Genomic DNA, 19,392 nt, shown 5'->3' with positions numbered 1-19,392 from the left:
TCATCACAGTAGAAGACACAAAAAGCATCGCAATAAATCAAGAAGCAAAAGGGAGGGACGAACTTAAAACAACTGTGATTACCAAAGGAAAAGTACTGCGTAAACTTTTGGAAATAAAGGTTGACAAGTTCCCAGGACCTGATGGCCTGCATCTTAGAGTCTTAGAAAAGTGGCTGTAGAGATACAAATGCATTAGTTGTAATTTTCCAAAATCCCATTTATTCTGGAAAGTTCGCAGTGGATTGGAAAATTGCAACTGTAACACCATTATTCAAGAAGGGAGTGATGGAATAGTCCCCATTTGCTGGATGGGTGCAGCTCTAACAACACTCAAGAAGCTTGACACCATCCAGGGCAAAGTAGCCCACTTGATTGGCACCACATCTACAAACATCCACTCCCTCCACCACCGACGCTCAATAGCAGCAGTGTGTACTATCTACAAGATGGACTGTAGCAAGTCACCAAAGATCCTTTGACAGCACATTCCAAACTCACGACCACTTCCATCTAGAAGGACAAGGGCAGCAAATACATGGAAACACTACCACCTGCAAATTCCCCTCCAAGCCACTCCCCATCCTGAATATATCGCCGTTCTTTTGCAGTCAGTGGGTCAAAACCCTGGAATTCCCTCCCTGACAGCATTATGGGTCAACCCACAGCACATGGACTGCAGCAATTCAAGAAGGCAGCTCACCACCACCTTCTCAAGGGCAACTAGGGATGGGCAATAAATGCTGGCCAGCCAGTGGCGCACATGTCCCATGAATGAATAAAAAGTCAGAAAGCAGCAAATTATAGGCCAGTTAGCTTAACATTTGGCAGTTGAAAAATGTTCGAATCCATTATTAAAAAATAATGGCAAATTATTATTCAATCAGGCAGGGAAAAGAAAATCATGTTTGATTAATTTATTAGAGTTCTTTGAGGAGGTAAGAAGCAGGACAGGTAAAGGAGAACAAGTATATGCAGTGTATTTGGATTTCCAAAAGTGCCACATAAAAATTTACTGCTCAAGACAAGAATTCATGATGTTGGGGTTGATATATTAGCAATGTAGAGTATTGTTTAACAAGCAGGATAAATGAGTCATTTTCAAGTTGGCAAATTGTAACTAGTGGAGTGCCACATGGATCAATGCTGGATTCTCAGCTATTTACAATATCTATTAACGACTAGGATGAAGAGACTGACTATAGAGCAGCCAAATTTGTTAACAATATATAGGTCGAAAAGCAAGATGTGAAGGGAATACAAAGAGTTTGCAAAGGGACATAGATATGCTAAGTGAGTCAGCAACAATTTGGCAGATGGAATGTGGAAAAATGTGAGTTATACACTTTGGTGAGAATAGGAAGGCAGAACATTATTTAAATGGGGAGAGACTACAGAATACTACAGTACAGAGGGATCTGGGCATTCTCTTGCATAAATCACAAAAAAATAACATTTGGACACTGCAGATAATCAGGAAGGCAAATCAAATGTTGGCCTTGAATGCAAGATTGATGGAGCACCATAGTGAGAGGATTTTGAGTATAGGAATAGGGATGTTTTACTGCAATTGTATAGGGTGTTGGTGAGGCCACACCTGGAATATTGCATTCAGTTTTGGTGTCCTTATCTGAGGAAGGGTATTCTTGCTATAGAGGGAGTACAGTGAAAGTTTACCAGGTTGACTCTGGGGTGGTAGGACAGTCACATGAGGAGAGACTAAATCAGGATTATATTCATTGGAGTTTAGAAGAGTGAGAGGTGATTTCATAGAAGGTTATAAAACTCTAACTGGATTAGACAGGGTAGATTCAGAAAGAATGTTCCTGATGGTGGGGGAGTCCAGAACTAAGGGTCATAGTTTGAGAATAAGGAGTAAACCTTTTAGGACTGAGGTGAGGTGAAATTTCTTCACCGAGAGAATGAATAATCATAATCACAATGAATGACAGAGCAGGCTCGAAGGGCCAAATGGCCTACTCTTGCTTCTATTTTCTATGTATGTTTCTATGTATAAATGGACACATGCATCTCCATTAAGGACGGTCACCTCAGCACCTCACTGTACCGCAAGCCCACGGATAACCTCACGATGCTCCACTTCTCCAGCTTCCACCCTAAACACGTTAAAGAAGCCATCCCCTATGGACAAGCCCTCCGTATACACAGGATCCGCTCGGATGAGGAGGATCGCAACAGACACCTCCAGACGCTGAAAGATGCCCTCATAAGAACAGGATATGGCGCTCGACTCATTGATCAACAGTTCCAACGCGCCACAGCGAAAAACCGCACCGACCTCCTCAGAAGACAAACACGGGACACAGTGGACAGAGTACCCTTTGTTGTCCAGTACTTCCCCGGAGCGGAGAAGCTACGGCATCTCCTCCGGAGCCTTCAACATGTCATTGATGAAGACGAACATCTCGCCAAGGCCATCCCCACACCCCCACTTCTTGCCTTCAAACAACCGCACAACCTCAAACAGACCATTGTCCGCAGCAAACTACCCAGCCTTCAGGAGAACAGTGACCATGACACCACACAACCCTGCCACAGCAACCTCTGCAAGACGTGCCGGATCATCGACACAGATGCCATCATCTCACGTGAGAACACCATCCACAAGGTACACGGTACATACTCTTGCAACTCGGCCAACGGTGTCTACCTGATACGCTGCAAGAAAGGATGTCCCGAGGCATGGTACATTGGGGAAACTATGCAGACGCTGCGACAACGTATGAATGAACACCGCTCGACAATCACCAGGCAAGACTGTTCTCTTCCTGTTGGGGAGCACTTCAGCGGTCACGGGCATTCGGCCTCTGATATTCAGGTAAGCGTTCTCCAAGGCGGCCTTCGCGACACACGACGGCGCAGAGTCGCTGAGCAGAAACTGATAGCCAAGTTCCGCACACACAAGGACGGCCTCAACCGGGATATTGGGTTCATGTCACACTATTTGTAACCCCCACAGAGTTTCACTGGCTGTCTTGTCTGGAGACAATACACATCTTTTTAGCCTGTCTTGATGCTCTCTCCACTCACGTTGTTTTGTTTCTTAAAGACTTGATTAGTTGTAAGTATTCGCATTCCAACCATTATTCATGTTAATTGAGTTTGTGTCTTTATATGCTCTGTTTGTGAACAGAATTCCCACTCACCTGAAGAAGGGGTTTGGAGCTCCGAAAGCTTGTGTGGCTTTTGCTACCAAATAAACCTGTTGGACTTTAACCTGGTGTTGTTAAACTTCTTTCTATGTATAAAAGCAGGGAAGCCTTGCTCCAACTGTACAGGGTACTGGTGAGCCCTCACCTAGAATAGTTTTGGTCTCCTTACTTATGGAGGGATATATCTGCATTAGAGGCAGTTCAGAGAAGATTCACTAGGTTGACTGTTCGGATTAGGTTGTCTTATGAGGAAATGTTGAGCAGTTGTGTGATGAAATACTCCCATTTTGCCTGAATGAGGGTGGCTCAAACAATAACAAGAAGCTTGACACCATCCAGGGCAAAGCAATCGATTTGATTGGCCACTACCTTAAATATTCACCCCCACCACCACTAGAACACAGTGGCAGCATTGTACACCATCTACAAGATGCACTGCAGGAACTCACCAAGGCTCCTTCAACAGACCTTTCCAAAACCACAACTTGTACCAAACAGAAAAAAAAGAGCATCAGGTGCACAGGGACACCTCCAAATCATACACCATTCTGACCGAGAAATATATTGCTATTCCTTCAAAATGTGTTGTGCGTCAACATCCTTGTACTCCCTTCTGAACAGCATTGTGGGGGTAGCTATATCACATAGGATGGAATTCTCCTTTCCTGTCCCAGTGAGTTTAGTAGTGGATGGGAGCAGAGAATGTAGCAGGAGCCAAAAGGTCGGAAACCCACCGGCATAAAATCACATTGCAATTCTCCCAATGGAGGGTTAATGACAGGTCAGTCTTCCTGCTGGCTGGTGGTGAGACTGCCTTTTGCATTCATTTGCATCTCATGAATGCTCATTAAAACAGCTGCCCGCCGGTCTCCCATCAAGCCTTCCAATCATGCTGGCGTCAAACCCAAACCCAATTGCAAAAGAGTGGCATGTGCAAGATGGCTGGATAAGGCTCTGGTCAGACCCCATTTGGAATACTGTGAGCAGTTTTGGGCTCCATATCTAAGGAAGGTTGTGCTGGCCTTGGAAAGGGTCCAGAGGAGGTTCACAAGAATGATCCCAGGAATGAAGAGTTTGTCGTATGAGGAATGGTTGAGGACTCTGGGTCTGTACTCGTTGCAATTTAGAAGGATGAGGGAGGATCTTATTGAAACCTACCGGATACTGCGAGGCCTGGATAGAGTGGACGTGAAGAGGATGTTTCCACTAGTAGGAAAAACTAGAACCAGAGGGTACAACCTCAGGCTAAAAGGATGATCCTTTAAAACAGAGATGAGGAGGAATTTCTTCAGCCAGAGAGTGGTGAATCTGTGGAATTCTTTATCGCAGAAGGCTGTGGGGGCCACATCATTGAGTGTCTTTAAGACAGAGATAGATAGGTTCTTGATTAATAAGGGGATCAGGGGTTATGGGGAAAAGGCAGGAGAATGGGGATGAGAAAAATATCAGCCATGATTGAATGGCAGAGCAGACTCGATGGGCCAGGTGGCCTAATTCTGCTCCTATGTCTTATGGTCCTCAGTTGACAAGAGACTTCAAGGTGAGTGCAACACTGCCATAGTGCTGCGTTGCTCCTAATCCTCTGTACACTACTCTGCCGGAGCAAACTAGTTGTGATCTCCAGCTCCATGCAAAGCAGGTCTTCATAGGCAGCGCCTTGCTGCTATACTAATGGACCCTCCTGTGTTACTGAGTTCCCCCCCACCCCCACTATCACACACCAGTCCTTCAGCAGTGTGCTGTGGGACTCATGCAGTCACGCAACAAAGGTCTGAAGGGGTGGAGTGTGGTGGGGTGGAGTGTGCTGAGGCAGGGTATGTGGAAGGAGGGTTGTGTAAGCAGGGTATTGAGAGGTTTGGGCTCAAAATGTCAGGCAGAGGGGCAAAGAGGTGGATGAAGAAGATGAACAATGGAAGGCAAAAAGTAGACCGAGGAGAGGAAAGCTGGACCCCCACAAGGCTGCATGAAAAGCTCACAAACAAGAGGGTCAAAGGAATGGTTTACTGGAAGGGAATGCGCAAAGACACCAGTTGTGGTGGGTAGAGGTCCAAGTGAGGCATGGGCACCTCACAGGTGATGGGCTCGGGGGAGGGTGGAAGAGTGGTTAAATCAGGGAAGCTGAGTTGCTGATATCCTGCATGGTCTGGTGAAGACAGGTGGGCTGGAAAAAGTGTGGACTGTTTTTTAAAAAAAATATGGCGCCAGGACCTTCGAGCCTGTCAGCTGAGAGCAGGCGGACGAATCAGCTGCCAACTCTCCTGGAGAGGAGAGCGGAACTTACCTGTGCAATTTAATGAGGTTCCAAGTGCAGAATATGGCATGGGATTCTACCATTCTGGCCAGTGACAAAGGTGCCGCTGGTGCCACCTGCCACGACACTCAAATCTCAAAATAGGAGAACTCCACCGTAGACTGTAGCGGTTCAGGGAAGCGACTTGCCACCTCTCAAGAGCAGTTAGGAACGAACAATAAATGCTATGCCTGCCAGTGACACCCACATCCCATGAATGAATATGAAAGAGTCTCTCAAAGATGCAAAACATTTTGTATTCATATCTGTTTCCTGTGATTACAATCACTGTTCTACATTTGTTCACTGGCAAAATAATACAATGACTACATTTGCTTTCTTACAGAAAAGGAATAATTTGAATTAAATTTATATTTCTAACTCTACTAATCCATAGAAGTGCGGAAGTGTCTCAAAAACAATTTAAATACCTTTCTCTGATGAAGTCTGCCAAGTCTTTTGTCGATGTTTGACCATGTTTCATATTATGATAAAGGACATCAAAGCCATTGTTCTTCTCGCCCTGAAAATAACAATCTATTTTAATATTTGAACTTTGAAAAAGGTGTCTAGATTTAGTGTAAAAGTAAACAGTAATTTAAAACGAAACAACACATTAAGCTTTTATCTTGTCTTATATATGTCCAAAGATGTGCGGGTTAGGTTGATTGGTCATGCTAAAAATTGCCCTTAGTGTCCCGAGATGTGTAGGTTAGAGGGATTAGTAGGTAAATATATAGGGATATGGGGGTAGGGCCTGGGTGGGATTGTGGTCGGTGCAGACTCGATGGGCCGAATGGCCTCTTTCTGTACTGTAAGGTTTCTATGATTCTATGATTTGGGCACACGCATTCAGTTAAAACCAGAAAAATTACAAATTAAAATTTCCAGGAACAAAACAGCATTTCAGAGAATACGTTTTTCACCATGAAACTCCAGTAATCATTGACAGGTTTAATCCATAAGTTCAAAATGAAACACCCAGGCAATTCAACAAACCAGTGCAAAAATGGAGTCTCAAGTACGTTATAAAGAACAAAGAACAGTACGAAGGAAACAGGCCCTTCGGCCCTCCAAGCCTGTGCCGCTCCTTGGTCCAACTAGACCAATCGTTTGTATCCCTCCATTCCCAGGCTGCTCATGTGACTATCCAGGTAAGTCTTAAACGATGTCAGCGTGCCTGCCTCCACCACCCTACTTGGCAGCGCATTCCAGGCCCCCACCACCCTCTGTGTAAAAAACGTCCCTCTGATGTCTGAGTTATACCTCGCCCCTCTCAGCTTGAGCCCGTGACCCCTCGTGATCGTCACCTCCTGTTCACCCTGCTTCCCACTGTTCACCCTATCTATACCCTTCATAATCTTGTATACCTCTATTAGATCTCCCCTCATTCTCCGTCTTTCCAAGGAGAACAACCCCAGTCTACCCAATCTCTCCTCATAGCTAAGACCCTCCATACCAGGCAACATCCTGGTAAACCTTCTCTGCACTCTCTCCAATGCCTCCACGTCCTTCTGGTAGTGCGGCGACCAGAACTGGACGCAGTACTCCAAATGTGGCCTAACCAGCGTTCTATACAGCTGCATCATCAGACTCCAGCTTTTATACTCTATACCCCGTCCTATAAAGGCAAGCATACCATATGCCTTCTTCACCACCTTCTCCACCTGTGTTGCCACCTTCAAGGATTTGTGGACTTGCACACCTAGGTCCCTCTGTGTTTCTATACTCCTGATGACTCCTCCCTACATTATTTCTTCCAAAATGCATCACTTCGCATTTATCCGGATTAAACTCCATCTGCCACCTCTCCGCCCAATTTTTCAGCCTATCTATATCCTGCTGTATTGCCCGACAATGCTCTTCGCTATCCGCAATTCCAGCCATCTTCGTGTCATCCGCAAACTTGCTGATTACACCAGTTACACCTTCTTCCAAATCATTCATATATATCACAAATAGCAGAGGTCCCAGTACAGAGCCCTGCGGAACACCACTGGTCACAGACCTCCAGCCGGAAAAAGACCCTTCGACCACTACCCTCTGTCTCCTATGGCCAAGCCAGTTCTCCACCCATCTAGCCACTTCTCCTTGTATCCCATGAGCCTTAACCTTCTTAACCAACCTGCCATGTGGGACTTTGTCAAATGCCTTACTGAAATCCATATAGACGACATCCACGGCCCTTCCTTCATCAACCGTTTTTGTCACTTCCTCAAAAAACTCCACCAAATTTGTAAGGCACGACCTCCCTCTTACAAAACCATGCTGTCTGTCACTAATGAGATTCTTCCGTTCTAAATGCACATACATCCTGTCTCTAAGAATCCTCTCCAACAACTTCCCTACCACGGACGTTATGCATCATTGCTTTACATCTTTAATAAAAGGACAAAGAAAAGATCACAAATGCTGGTATAACATAGTCAATAGGAGATCTGGCATAAATACACAGAACTATTATTTAACTCACAAAACATTTATGGTCAAATTAGTACCTTCATTGCAATAGAACTTGTTTAAGTCCAGAATTTCTGGTGATTCACTCACCAAAGACTATAATAGAATCAACATTTCTAAGTTGGTGAAGAGGTACATAAAGCTAGGTGGAAAAACAGGCTTGGAAATATAAATACAAAATGTTTCAAAAGTCTAGGTGTGTAATTTGTTTTAGTAGTAGAATACGAAAGTCTAGTTAGGAATTGTTTTCGCTGGAGTTGAAAAGACATGTTTACATTATAAGGAAATAAGGGGCGGCACGGTAGCACAGTAGTTAGCACCGCTGCTTCACAGCACCAGGGACCCGGATTCGATTCCCAGCTTGGGTCATTGTCTGTGTGGAGTTTGCACATTCTCCCCGTGTCTGCGTGGGTGCTCCGGTTTCCTCCCACATTCTGAAAGACGTGCTGGTTAGGTGCATTGACCCGAACAGGCGCCAGACTGTGGCGACTAGGGGAATTTCACAGTAAATTCATTGCAGTGTTAATGTAAGCCTTACTTGTGACTAATAAATAAACTACTTTTACTTTACTTTATATTTCCTTGAAATATAGCTATTATAATTTCAGGGTCTATCATTGAAGAAAACAGCTTCCTAACTGCAAATCTTGTTCCATGACAAAGTCCTTGGGCTGAATAAAATGAGGAAGACAGGGAGGCAAAGCGAAGTTGGTGTGGAGCCAACCTGCCTTCAAGCAGGCCCATCCCACAGCCATCGCATGCTGTGGAATGGCTCGACAGGGCCAGTGCGGAATCCCTGCCCCTCAATGTGGAGGAAGTCTCACCCGCTGAAACTGCAAGCTGATCTGATTGGCTGAAAGATCCATCAGTCCCAGCAGCACGCACCAAGAACGTGTGAATGGCCATTGCCAAGACTGTAACGAGGAGGTGGAAGGCCTTATGGACCCATGGAACTGATGATTCCAGGGTCTTGGGCAAGGATGGTTTCTGGAGGGCTGGACACAACGGGCGGCATAGGGGTGGGGGAGGGATTTTGGTTTACAACTTTGGCGCGGTTAGGAGAAAAGGTGGGGCTTGATCTTAGAAGGGGCCACCCCCAGTCTGCATAGGGCAGCCTCCAAAGATTGAACTCCCACTTTCTTCCCATTCTTCGAAGGTTAGATTTAAAACATTGGGCTGCCCATGCTAAATGTTTTACGGCAAGAGCAGCATATTATCAGGGTCAATTGGCTTGGTAACAAGCTTAATGATCCTTGATAACATATCTGAATATGGCAGGCAGGCTGCAGCTTTCGGCATCCACCCACTACCTGTATTATGGGGATGAACTCACTCACTCTATTTTACATGCGACGACCACCCCCCTCCCCGGCAGGAAACATACCAGTCAGGGGCATGTACAATGCAGCCCCTTGTTTAGGATTGAGTTTCGAAGGAATATTATAATTGTCATTCCTTGAGTTTAAGCTTGGTGCAGTGGCATGCCCATTGTAATTAGACTGTGTAGAAAGTCTGGAACATTTAGACTTCCCAATAGAATCAATGCAGATGTATTCTTTTAGTTCACCGGAGATCTTTTCTAAAACATTTTCATTCAAATGTCGCGAATCATCATTTTTAGTACAAATAGCTTTCCAATAATGTTATTTCAAGAAGTCGTTCCAGCCAGTTTGCCACACTTAACCAATTCCACCATCTTATCCACAAGTCTCATGCCATTCCCATGTTTTGTCATTCCATTCTTGCTATGACATCCCCATCCCATTCCTTATATCCCTCGGATGTCTTCTCCATCCCTCCCCATTAATCGCATCTCATCCCTCAAGGAAATAATCTCTCTAGCCAGAGTAACTTTGTCAGAAACACTTTTCACTGTTTCTTCCTCCACCAACTGTTGGCAGCCACCATATGCCCCAAGTGACTCCACGTGCACCTACCAAATAAACCCACTAAGACATTCCCCTCATGAACCTACTGATAAATCAAAACAGTCCAAACAGACACAAAATTAATATTGTCATGGTTTCCAACACAGGCACTAACATATATTTGATGATAATAACCCACTTGTGAACAGAAAATATGTTGCCAAATAATTAAAACACAATTTTATTTTTCTTTTGTGTCATGAGTACCTGCTTGACAGTATTATAATTCTGTTTTTAAAGGTTACATTTTAAAATAAATAAAACTGGAACTCAAGATGACTCCTCAGAACTATCAAGGGCTTTATGGATTAAACTATTTTATCTCTCAAGCAGACAAAGAGGACAAAGATACCTTTTCTAACACTGGCTTACTGTGGCTTTGGCCAGAAGATTAAAAATAAAATTCCATCAACACCTTTGTTGTAAAAATGCAAACTTACCTTGTCAAATCAAAAGGCTTTAGCCACCAAATGAAACCACAGATGAATGAAGGATAAAAGACTGTGGTTTGAATTACCACAATACCTTAATTGGGACCATGACTCTACAGTGCCGTGAAGTCAAATGATACAGTGGCCATTTTGGCCCCACGCTAAAAACGAAGCTGAAAATTCAAACTGCTTTTTACAGACACCTTCAGAGACACAGGCAGAATCCAACAGGCAAAGACATAGAATCCCTACACTGCAGAAGGAGGCCATTTGGCCCATCGAATCTGCACCGACTCTCTGACAAAGTATCTTACCCAGGCCCACTCGCCCCCCCCCCCCCCCCCCCCCCCCCCCCACCAACTCTATCTCTGTGACCTCACACTTTACCTCACTAATCCCCCTAACCTTCACATCTTAGGATTCTAAGGGGCAATTTAGCATGGCCATTCCACCTAACCTGCACACCTTTGGACTGTGGGAGGAAACCGGAGCACCCGGAGGAAACCCATGCAGACACGGGGAGAACGTGCAAACTTCACAGTCACCCAAGGCCGGAACTGAACCTGGTCCCTGACACAGTGAGCCAGCAGTGCTAACCACTGTACCACCCATCAATCGCTGCAGCCAGTTAAGCAGCAAAGTAACTACTTACAATATTTTGGAAACTAAATCTCTCCCTCTCCTCTAACCTGTTCAACGTTCAAGCCTGCCTGTGAAAACAACATCTAGGCAGATCAACTCTGGGAACCATCGCAAGTACTGAGAACGCTTGTGTTTTCAAGACCATCACTTCTGCTGAAGTCAATCACGAAACATCAGGTACCAAAGTAGAGAATTACTGTTTTACTTACAACTGTACCTAGTGTTTTTGTGAGATAGTGTGGATGAGTTGTGTGAGTGAGATGTCATATTTCTGTTAACCTCCAGAGCAAGTGTGTGAGAAATAAATTAAATGTGAGAAATAAACTAGCATTTTTCCTGCTGGGTTATTTAAATTGACACAATCACACTGAGGATAAGAAAATACATATATCCAAATGTATTTGATCACAAGCAATAAAAGATGAAGTTTTAAAATTGCCCACGAAATTTATTCTTTTATGGATGTGTGCATCGCTGGTAAGGCCAGAATTTGTTGACCGTCACTATTTGCCCTTGAACTCTTAGTATATCATTTCAGAGACCCTTTAAGACCAACTACATTACTGTGAAATAAAAAAATGCTGGAAAACCTCAGTAGGCCGGGCAGCATCTGGGGGAAGAGATAAACAGAGGTCGAAATTCTCCTGCTGGCGTGTTCAATAGCGGGTACGGGAGTTTGGCAGGAGCCACACTGGCATAAATTTACAGTGCGATTTTCCACTGGTGCCTGCCATGGCAGATCGGAAAACCCGCCATGAACCTTATTTGCATCTGGTTAATGGAAGGCAAATAAAGGTCTGACCCCCGCACTCCAGATTCTTCGCAATATCAGCAGGAAAACAGGTTTGGAATAATGCGGCGCTCAGTTGTCGGGACTCACCTGAACAATAACTGGGGCTGCTTCCAGAGTTCAGGACGGAGGCTGCCCGCAACCCTGGATCCTGGAACACCACAGCGATGACTCAGTGGAACATCTGCAGGCAGACCTTCCAGATTTGGTGTCTTGATGGGGTCTGTCTTCCAGCCTCAATGTTCTTGGAGATCGATCTTCATTCTCAGGGGGTTCATCTTCCAGTCTCAGGGTGCCCCCAGAGATCCATCTTCATTTTCAGATAGTCTATCTTCTTTTTCTATTGTTTGTCAGTGATGTTCTTGCCTTTTTAATATGGCACCCAGACATAAGATGGACTACACGCCATTCAAGCCTGCTCTGCCATTGACTATGGCGTAAAACCCCCAGGTGCATAATTAATGAGGTCAAAGCCAGAAAGTCTACAAGTTCCCCACCAGGAGAATTAGTCTCAAAATGGGAAAATTTCACCCAGAGTTAACGTTTTGAGTCCATATGACTCTTCTTGAGAGTTGAAGAGTCACATAGACTTGAAACATTATCTGTTTCTTCCTCCACAGATGTTGCTGGACCTGCTGAGTCCTTCCATGATATTCTATTTTTACTTCAGATTTCCAGCATCTGCAGTATTTTGCTTTTACATTATTGTGAATCATTTTAAATTACATTTATTCCTGCAGGAGGAACTTCCTGTCCTGGCTACAAGGTGGTTCAATCGTCAAGGCATTGCAATCCCCATAGAGACTGATTGCTTTTAAAAAGAGATATGAATTTCCCAGTGACCAAAACAAAAGGTCACATGACAAGATTTCACACTTTAAGACTTTTACTGTAACAAACTAAAATCAACATGGACTAAATAGCACTTAGTAGGCAACTAATACTTATATTACAGAAAAGTTTAACTTAAATGCTGAAAATATGTTTCTCCTCATGGATGAGTCTTGGACCAGAAGGCATAGTCTCAGAATAAAGCGGTGCCAACTTAAGGCTGAGTTGAGGAGAAATTTCTTCTCTCAGAGGGTTGAGGGTCTTTGGAAGTACTTACACAGAGAACGGTGGGGGAAGAGTCCTTGTGTATATTTAAGGCTGAGATAGATTTTAGATCAGTAAGGGAATCAAGGGTTACGGGGAAAAGGCAGGAAAGTGGATGTGAGGAATGTCGGATCAGCCATGATCCTATTGAAAGGCGGAACAGGCTTGAAGGACCGAACAGCCTATGCAAGTTCCTATTTCTTATGGCCTTGACATTAACTTTTTAATGAAAACCCCCATGCCACGTTTAATAATTGCACTGCACATTTCCCTGCCCCAAAGGGTGAATCATCCTTTTAATGCAAAGTCCTTCACTCAATGTTCTAAGCATAATCTAATGGACTTCCTGTAGCAAGACAACCTCTGGTAACTCCTTGGTCTTGAACTCTACACAAACCTCATTTCAATAAACCAAAATTTTGTCTTCACCAACATGCTGTTTGGTGATTAACCTAATAACAGTCCATAACAGTTGCAAGGCATGGCAGCACATGTTGTGAGTCTTCTCTAAAATTCTTTGACTGACTCCCAGAATCTGTGAATATGTATACAGCAAGACCAGCTAACTCCGCCTGTGTGTTCTGGTGTTAAAACTTGCACCTTACTTTCACTAAGTGTCAATTTGAGTTTCTGTCTCCATAAAACATGGGTCTGTCCCTGGGTAGATTTAGTATGAAGTAACATAAGCTTATGTCTGGGATTAATTTGTAGGGGGTCACATCCCCCACTCCAAACTATTTCACCTTACCTTGAATTAAAGGAGACAGTTTAAAATATAACTATTATAAAGTTCAATGTTTATAACAGAGGCCTAGTAGGGAGGCCTAGTGACAAAGTGCAGTTGAAATGAAACCACGTCACCTTTGTTTTCATTGCAGAAAAGATGCAAGGAGGTTCTCACATGGGGATAAACACAGGGAACATAAATGGGTTTTGCCAAATGGCCTGTTTCTATGCCGTAAATTTTATGTAATCCTATATGCAATCCTGGTCTCAGGCCTTTAGTCATTGGGTGGTGCTGTGGCATGAAGCTGTACTCACAGGCCTTCTGCCACTCGGTGGCACTGCAAGAGGCTGCCCAGGACCACCCATTTTTTAAAATCAAATTTTCACTTTTCTTTTACTGTTTTCAAGTATTTGAAATACAAGTTGTTGTGTGTTTTTTTGGGGGGGTGGTGTTAACCTAATTTACATCCAACCCATTTACATACATCAATTTCAGACCTTTACCTAACTGTTCCTCAGCTGCCATGGTATCGGGCCTTCAGCCTAATACTCAAAGCCACCTAGTTTGTCTACTTTTGTCCACAGATGGTCATAGTAGTCTCCTGTTTTGAGCCTGTCACCTCACTTTTTATGCTCCAGGTTTCGCACTATCCTGCACACCCTTACCTTTGGGAGTTTTCCTCTCAACGAATGCTTTTCAAGGAGGCTAAACCACCATTGGATTATTAAGAATTCTTTACAGCGCATAATATTTATAGCATACAAATTGCCTTTATAAGCTTAAAATATATTCAAGAGATGTTTAAATTTAAGCTTATGGCATACATCCAATAGGCCTGAGATACAGAAGAGTGCCACAGAAATGAAGGGGTGCGAATGCAACAACTCAGTTCATTAATTATAGACTACTCAGCCTAACATTATAGTATGTAAGCTTTCAAAGCACATAATTAATGTAGTATAAAATGAATAATTTCAATAAGATTATGAGTTAATTAATTGAGGACAGCAGGCAGCAATTTGTAAAAGGCTGTTGTATCTTCCAAATAAAGTTCTGCTTCTCTTCCTACTGTCTGATTTCTCTGCCTCCACTTTGGATTCTCCCTTTCCTATCCTCTGCTATATCCGTCGAGGAAAGCCCAGGCTTCTCATCTCCTGCTACCTCCTTCCCACTTCCCATGGAAGACTGTACCTTCTTAAGAAAAGAACAAAGAAAAGTACAGCACAGGAACAGGCCCTTTGGTCCTCCAAACCTGTGCCGATTATGATGCTTTAACTGAACTAAAAAAATCTTTTGCCCTTGCTCGGTCCATATCCCTCTATTTCCTTTCTATTCATGTATCCATTCAGATACCTCTTAAATGTTGCTGATGTGCCTACTTCCACCACCTCCTCTGGCAGTGCGTACCAGGCACTCACCACTCTGCATGAAAAACTTACCTCGCATATCTCCCTTAAACTTTCCCCCTCTCACCTTGTGCTCCCTTGTAATTGACACTTCTATGTTTGGAAAAAGTCTGACTATCCACCCTATGCCTCTCAATTTTGTAGACCTCTTTCAGGTCTCCCCTCAGCCTCCGTCTTTCCAGTGAAAACAATCCTAGTTTATTCACCCTCTCCTCATAGCCAACATCCTCGAAACCGTGAACCTTCTCTGCACTCTCTCCAAAGCTTCCACGTCCTTTTGGTAGTGTGGTGACCAGAACTGCATGCAATACTCCAAATGCGGCCTAACCAACGTTTTATATAGCTGCAACATGATTTCCCAGCTCTTGTACTCACTGCCCTGGCTGATGACAGCAAACTTGCCATATGCCTTCTTAATCACCATGGCCACCTGTGTTGCCACTTTTAGGGAACTGTGGACCTGCACGCCCAGATCCCTCTGTATGTTAATGTTCCTAAGGGTTCGGCCATTTACAGTACAATTCACTCCTAAATTTGATCCTCCAAAATGCATCACCTCGCATTTGTCCAGATTAAACTCCATCTGCCATTTCTGTGCCCAAGTCTCCAATCTAGCCGACCTGACAACTTTGTCTGCAGGAAATGTGTCCAGTTGCAGCTCCTCACAGACCACATTATTCAGTTGGAGCAGCAGATGGACACACTGCGGAGCATACAGGGGGCAGATAGTGTGATAGACACTAGTTACAGGGAGGTTGTCACACTACAAGTTTAGTCAGGTAGATGGGTGACTATCAGGAGAGGCAGGCAGGTAGTGCAGGAGGCACCTGTGGCTTTTTCCGTTTCCAACAGGTATACTGTTTTGGATACTGTTGAGGGGGATAGCATGTCGGGAAGATACCAGCAGCAGCCAGACCTGTGGCACCATACCTGGTTCTGCTGTAGAGCAGCGTCGGGCAAAGAGCAAGCGAGCAGTAGTAATAGGGGACTCGCTAATTAGAGGCACAGACAGGCGGTTCTGTGGCCGCAATCGAGACTCCAGGATGGTGTGTTGCCTCCCTGGTGCCAGGGTCAAGGACGTCTCTGAGCGGTTGCAGGACATTCTTAAGGGGGAGGCTGAGCAGCCAGAAGTCGTTGTACATATTGGTACCAACGACATAGGTAGGAAAAGGGATGAGGTCCTGGAGTGTGAATATAGAGAGTTAGGCAAAAGGCTAAAGTGCAGGACCTCAAAGGTAGTAATTTCTGGACTATTACCGGTGCCACATGCGAGTGAGAATAGAAATAGGAGGATTAGGCAGATGAATGCGTGACTTGAGAGCTGGTGCAGGGGGCAGGGATTTAGATTTTTGGATCATTGAGATCTCTTCTGGGGAAAGGCTGACTTGTTCAAGAGGGACGGGTTACACCTGAACTGGAGGGGGACTAATATCCTGGCGGGGTGATTTGCTAGAGCCACTTGGGAGGATTTAAACTAGCTTGACAGGGGGGTGGGACCCAACGCAGTAGGGAGACAGAAGAAAAGGTTGAGGACAGCACAGAAGTTAAAGAAAGCACATTAAGTAGTAAAGGCAGTAATCCTAGTACTAGACAGATCAGGTAAAAGCAAGACAGAGAGCAAGGGAAGTTCAGATTAAACTGCATTTATTTCAATGCAAGAGGCCTGATGGGCAAGGCAGATGAGCTCAGGGCATGGATGGATACATGGGACTGGGATATTATAGCAATTACTGAAAAATGGCTAAGGGAAGGATAGGACTGGCAGCTCAATGTTCCAGGGTACAGATGCTATAGGAAAGATAGAACAGGAGGTAAGAGAGATGGGGGAGTTGCACTTTTGGTTAAGGAAAACATCATAGAACCATGGCAGTACTGAGGGGGGATACATCCGAGGGTTCGCCTACTGAGTCTATATGGATTGAACTGAGAAATAAGAAGGGGGAAATCACTTTGATAGGGTTGTACTATAGGCCCCCAAATAGTCGGCGGGAAATTGAGGGGCAAATATGTAAGGAGATTACAGATAGCTCCAAGGAAAATAGGGTGATAACAGTCAGGGATTTTAACTTTCCCAACATTGACTGGGACAGCCATAGTATTAGAAGCTTGAATGGTGAGAAATTTATTGTGTGTGTTCAGGAGGAATTTCTCATTCAGTATGTGGATGGTCCGACTAGAGAGGGGGCAAAACTTGAACTCCACTTGGGAAATAAGGAAGGGCAGGTGACAGAAGTGTTAGTGAGGGATCACTTTGGGACCAGTGACCATAATTCCATTAGTTTTAGGATAGCTGTGGAGAATGATAGGTCTGGCCCAAACGTTAATATTCTAAATTGGGGCAAGGCCAATTTTGATGGTATCAAGCAAGAACTTTCAACAGTTAATTGGGGGAGTCTGTGGGAAGGCAAAGGGACATCTGGTAAGTGGGAGGCTTTCTAAAGTGTGTTAACCGGGGTTCAAGGTAAGCACATTCCTTCTTAGAGTGAAGGGAAGGCTGGTAGAAGTAGAGAACCCTGGATGACTCGGGATATTGAGGCCCTGATCAAGAAGGAGGAAGAGGCACATGAAATGCATAGGCAGCTGGGATCAAGTGGATCCCTTGAAGAGTATAGAGGGTGTAGGAGTAGAGTTAAGAGAGAAATCAGGAGAGTAAAAAGGGGACACAGAGATTGTTTTGGCAGATAAGAATCCAAAGAGCTTTTACAAATACATAAAGGGCAAAAGACTAACTAGGGAGAGAGTAGACCTCTTAAGGATCAACAAGGTCATCTATGTGTGGATCCACAAGAGATGGGCGAGATCCTAAATGAATATTTCTCATCAGTATTCACTGTTGAGAAAAGCATGGATGTTAGGGAACTTGGGAAATAAATAGTGATGTCTTGAGGAGTGTATATATAACAGAGAAGGTGCTGGAAGTCTTAAAGCGCATCAAGGTAGATAAATCCCTGGGACCCGATGAAGTGTATCCCAGGACACTGTGGGAGGCTAGGGAGGAAATTGCGGGTCCCCTAGCAGAGATATTTGAATCATCGATAGTTACAGGTGAGGTGCCTGAAGATTGGAGGGTGGCAAATGTTGTGCCATTGTTTAAGAAGGACTTCTGAGAAAAGCCTGGGAACTACAGGCTGGTGAGCCTCACATTTGTAGTGGTTAAGTTGTTGGACAGGATCTACAAGCATTTAGAGATGCAAGGACTGATTAGGGACAGTCAGCGTGGCTTTGTGAGTGGAAAATCATGTCTCACTAATTTGATTGAGTTTTCAAAGGGTAACCAAGAAGGTAGATGAGGGCAGTGCAGTTGATGTTGTCTACATGGACTTTAGCAAGGCCTTTGACAAGGTACCATATGGAAGGTTGTTACATCAGGTTAAATCTCACGGGATCCAGGGTGAGATAGCCAAATGATTACAAAATTGGCTTGATGACAGAAGACAGAGGGTGGTTGTAGAGGGGTGTTTTCCAAACTGGAGGCCTATGACCAGTGGTGTGCCTCAGGGATCAGTGCTGGGTCCACTGTTGTTTGTCATTTATATTAATGATTTGGATGAGAATTTAGTAGGCATGGTTAGTAAGTTTGCAGATGATACCAAAATTGATGGCATAGTGGATAGTGATGAAGGTTATCTAGGATTGCAATGGGATCTTGATCAATTGGGCCAATGGGCTGACGAATGGCAGATGGAGTTTAATTTAGATAAATGTGAGGTGATGCATTTTGGTCGATCGAACCAGGGCAGGATTTATTCAGTTAATGGTAGGGAATTGGGGAGAGTTATAGAACAAAGAGGGATACAGGTTCATAGCTCCTAGAAAGTGGAGTCACAGGTGGACAGAGTGGTGAAGAAGGCATTCGGTATGCTTGGTTTCATTGGTCAGAACATTGAATACAGGAGTTGGGACGTCTTGTTGAAGTTGTACAAGACATTGGTAAGGCCGTACTTGGAATACTGTGTATAGTTCTGGTCACCCTATTATAGAAAGGATATTATTAAACTAGAAAGAGTGCAAAAAAGATTTACTAGGATGCTACCGGAACTTGATGGTTTGAGTTATAAGGAGAGGCTGGATAGAATGGGACTTTTTTCTCTGGAGCATAGGAGACTTAGGGGTGATCTTCTCGAGGTCTATAAAATAATAAGGGGCATAGATCAGCTAGATAGTCAATATCTTTTCCCAAAGGTAGGGGAGTCTAAAACTAGAGGGCATAGGCTTAAGGTGAGAAGGGAGAGATACAAAAGTGTCCAGAGGGGCAATTTTTTTCACACAGAGGGTGGTGAGTGTCTGGAACAAGCTGCCAGAGGTAGTAGTAGAGGCATTTAGACAGTTACATGGGTAAGATGGGTATTGAGGGATATGAGCCAAACGCAGGGAATTGGAACTAGCTTAGGAGTTAAAAAAGGGGGCGGCATGGATGGGTTGGGCCAAAGGGCCTGTTTCCATGCTGTAAACC

The 19,392-nt window shown here is 44.3% G+C and overlaps 1 protein-coding gene across 2 annotated transcripts in view; it reads right to left on the bottom strand.

The window, feature by feature from the left end:
- The window catches only part of fcho2 (FCH and mu domain containing endocytic adaptor 2), a 182,868-nt gene that overhangs the window by 129,480 nt on the left and 33,996 nt on the right, over positions 1–19,392 (bottom strand). For both annotated transcript variants that reach the window (XM_078214895.1, XM_078214896.1), the window contains exon 2: positions 5,892–5,983. In XM_078214895.1, the coding sequence (XP_078071021.1) occupies positions 5,892–5,983 (92 nt within the window). The remainder of the gene's footprint in view (positions 1–5,891; positions 5,984–19,392) is intronic.

The sequence above is a fragment of the Mustelus asterias genome, chromosome 6, assembly GCF_964213995.1.
Source record: "Mustelus asterias chromosome 6, sMusAst1.hap1.1, whole genome shotgun sequence".
In the NCBI taxonomy this organism is placed as follows: Eukaryota; Metazoa; Chordata; class Chondrichthyes; order Carcharhiniformes; family Triakidae; genus Mustelus; species Mustelus asterias.
This window is presented reverse-complemented; position numbering and strand designations above follow the sequence as displayed.